The sequence below is a fragment of the Carex rostrata genome, chromosome 17 (genome assembly GCF_964058835.1).
Source record: "Carex rostrata chromosome 17, lpCarRost1.2, whole genome shotgun sequence".
Classification (NCBI taxonomy): domain Eukaryota; kingdom Viridiplantae; phylum Streptophyta; class Magnoliopsida; order Poales; family Cyperaceae; genus Carex; species Carex rostrata.
Genome location: NC_135934.1, coordinates 625,793 through 629,340, shown reverse-complemented (window position 1 = coordinate 629,340; position 3,548 = coordinate 625,793). Strand labels below are relative to the sequence as shown.

At 37.1% G+C, this 3,548-nt stretch overlaps 1 protein-coding gene across 1 annotated transcript; it reads right to left on the bottom strand.

Moving 5' to 3' along the window:
• Nucleotides 1–253: 253 nt before the first annotated feature.
• Nucleotides 254–3,105, bottom strand: LOC144568707 (uncharacterized). Its single transcript, XM_078319075.1, has 5 exons — nt 2,890–3,105; nt 2,459–2,718; nt 1,490–1,580; nt 687–753; nt 254–594 (listed from the first exon to the last, which is right to left on the bottom strand). Exons 1-5 carry the CDS (start codon nt 2,940–2,942, stop codon nt 520–522), a joined length of 546 nt encoding a protein of 181 aa, XP_078175201.1. The 5' UTR covers nt 2,943–3,105; the 3' UTR covers nt 254–519.
• Nucleotides 3,106–3,548: the final 443 nt, after the last annotated feature.

Here is a 3,548-nt window from a genome sequence, read left to right as displayed (position 1 = left end):
TATGCTAATTTCTCTTTTTGGATATCATTTAAAAAAAAAAAAATAGATTTTCTCCTAAGCAGCGACTCACTAACCCCATATAGCAAGTAAAATTAAATGTGATTATCTGACACCCATTAGTCGTCTATTTTTCAATCAAAATCGGTACTTGTAGCCTTACAATCTACAGGAGAACAAAAAGTGGAAATGTAACTTTCCTGTTAGCAGTGTTATTTTCCTGAACAACAAAAAAAAAACCCGAAAAGAAGACGAATTAAGAGAAGCTATTTTCACAAACATGCAATTATGTATTTCGACAGACACATTACAACAAGGGATTTTATAACTAGAAACTAAATGGCTTCAGGAAAAAAAAAGGACCCAGAAGTATCATTAAAAGATTCATCTATATGGCTAAGGTATTTGCAAGAAGTTTGACATCTGAAATAGATTAGTTGAGAGAGAGAGAGAGAGAGAGAGAGCTATGATAATTAGCACCACTAAAAGAAAAAAAAGGTATGATATTTGGTAGCTAAGATCTTAAAGTATCCCAAATGTTGTATTCTCATAAAGGCCCTCCTGCTCCCACACATCTACCAGAAAGTCTATCATTTCCTGCCACATACAATAAAAATAAAATAAATAAAATAAGATTAAGAAAAATATCAAAATAACCACATATAAGATGCCAGATCAGTGGATCTTACAGATAGAGGGATAGGTTGATGGAATCGCCTATTGGTCCCCAGTAAATTCTCATATGTTGCATTCCAGCTGCATCAACAAAGTGCTTTTCCAATTAATATAGACTAACAAAATACAAGAGAAGATAAGAAGCATGGACATTAAAAAAATTTAAAAATTAAACAATCCTATTTTTTCATCATTTGGTTCCGATTTGGTTCTTAGTTGCCAAACTAAGGGGTAAATTTTAAAGTACCTTCTATACCCTTGCAATGTTCTATGCCATAACATAATATAAGCAATATCATGTATACCTATACGGTAATAGTATTTCCTCCCTACTTCAAAACAATGCAGGAACTATGCTATGTTTTCCGTTGTTAATCTCTACTTATCTGGGGTGAGTAAGAGGAGCAATATAGTTATTGTTTATGAAACTAGGAGAGGAGGGGCATAATGATATCTAATCTCTATCACATCTTAAAGGGACACCACACATTTGTTGTTTTGCAGAAATGATATAGCAATTTGAGAAATGATATTACTCCAGAGAGACTGAGCCAAATAGCATCCAAAAAAAGAAAAAAAAGAAACACTGCTTCACTGTAAGCAAGGATGCAGGTTTCTTAAGGTTTATCAAATCCTTCAATGTTTCTAAGAAACTCATAAACGACAAAATCATCAATGTCAGCTAAGCTGTATTTAATCCTTGATCCATAACCACTCACATAGTCACACCCCACCCACCCTCCCCCTGCATTTCTCTGTGTGCATTTATTTTGAATAAAGGCCTAATGTAGCACAAGTACAATAATGCTACACATACCTTATCCTGGGATTGTTAATCTCTTGGGACTTCCTTCGCTGCCTCCTATGACCTAACCATTGCTGTCTAGCTTCATTCCAGTGTAGAAGACCTATAATTCAGATTGGATAGAAGAGACAACATATATTAGTAAATCACTATAAGATGCATTCCATTGCATAATTATACCACTTAAATTGGTCCAAAAATCTCGTCAGAACAGCAACGACTTGCAATGAACTTAAGTTACAATCATTTTCAATTGATTTCAGCTGTATTACACAAGTACTAGCAAGGGAAAAAAGAGTTGGAAGAATGGACAAAAAGGACAGTTTTGGCAACTTCAGAAATAAAATACTAAAGGTTTGACTTGCGTACAAGGCTACAAGCACCTTAGAAAAAATATTAATCTCCAATCCAGATGTTACATTAATTTTGGGAAAAATTTATGTAATTGCAAGTAAATTGATTTTGGATTCTAAAAAGGTACATGTGATATTTTGCAAGTTTAGGATGGTAAATTTGATACTGTGAGATTTTACAAGATAGGTGGAAGGGATGTTAGGGTACAAGTGGGGAGCGATTTTACTGGCAGGTTGTTGGCACCTATGGTTAGAAAGAAACCAAAGGGTTTTTCATGGCAAAGCAAAAGGAGCAGAGCTGGTGGCTGACAGAGCAATGCAGGATGCTAGGCTTTGGTGGCAACACTGTGTGTAATTGATGAGTTATATACCAGATAGAAAGTTGTATAGGAAATATCTCCCATGGAGGAGGATATTGTCACCCTGATAGCCCCTATCAGGTTTTCAAATAAAAAAAGAGATTTTACAAGATAGCCTCTATGTATGAAATGATATTGTCACCCTGATAGCCCCTATCAGGTTTTCAAAAAAAAAAAAGATTTTACAAGATAGCCTCTATGTATGAAATTGTCTCCACTTTCCTTGATGGTTTGAACCCAATTAGTTTTTCTATTTGGTAGATAATTACCATGATTTCTAAATTCATGAGAGTCGACACCACTTCCTTCAGCTTGATGGTTGGCTGAAGAAATGCTCTTTTCCAAAGAGTGTAAACTGCTATTATTTGGGTTGAAGTAATTGTGCTCAAGATCATATGTGCTTGAACTCAAAAAACTATCATACAAAAGAGGCTTTTGAGAAGCTCGATCATCGACTTTTGAGCTGTTATAGTGCTCTTCACCTTCAATTATTGGAGCGCACGCCGACTTGTAGAATCCAAAACAACTCCTGCGCTGAATTAGTTCTAGGCAAATTAAAAGCTGATTAATTAATTGCGTATCACTCAAATTCCAGGTCTCCTAGACTAAATCAGAGGCCAGATCGAACGAAGACAAATAGAAATCAAACTAGAAAATGCAGTTAAAGCATCTGATAGCAAATCAAGAGCTTGATACTTACCTGAGACAGCCAAGAAAGGAGTCGATCCAGTTGGAACCCGAGGTTTGGGCCATCTCTACCAGCTTCGTTGAATTGAAATCACCACATCAAGCACGCGAGCGAGAGACGAAGAGATCAGAGCAAAGAACCTCTTTATTATCTACTTTAGTTCTTTTCGGAGGGAGATGCTAAAAACAGACTGTTGCAATCGTAGAAAAATGGATAAAGCGAAATTAGAAGAGAGAGAGAGAGAGAGAGAGAGGAGTAAAAGAGAAGACAACAAGGCGCGGAGAGCGAGACTTCCCGTCATCCCGTACGCCCGTTTGCAACGATGATTATCCTCTACAGCGCTGGAACCATTCAAGCGTACCTGATGGGAATATGTGACGCAATCTCATCCTTCCAATGTTCGATGGAATATTTGAAACGTTGTAGAGGATTGTTGAGACCGTAGGCATAAGGACGTGGAGGTCGACTGATGGTATCTCAAGTAAATATCAAAGAGACTTACTTGCAGAGTTGCAGGTCGCGCATTTCGGTTTATGAGAGATGTGACTGACATGCTGGGTCCATTCATTCCACCACTTATCTTGTGGATAGGAACCGTATCCTCCCAGGTACCTGATTCAAACAAATTGAAACTGACGGGCCAGATTAATCCCAGCCGCATCATTCTATCC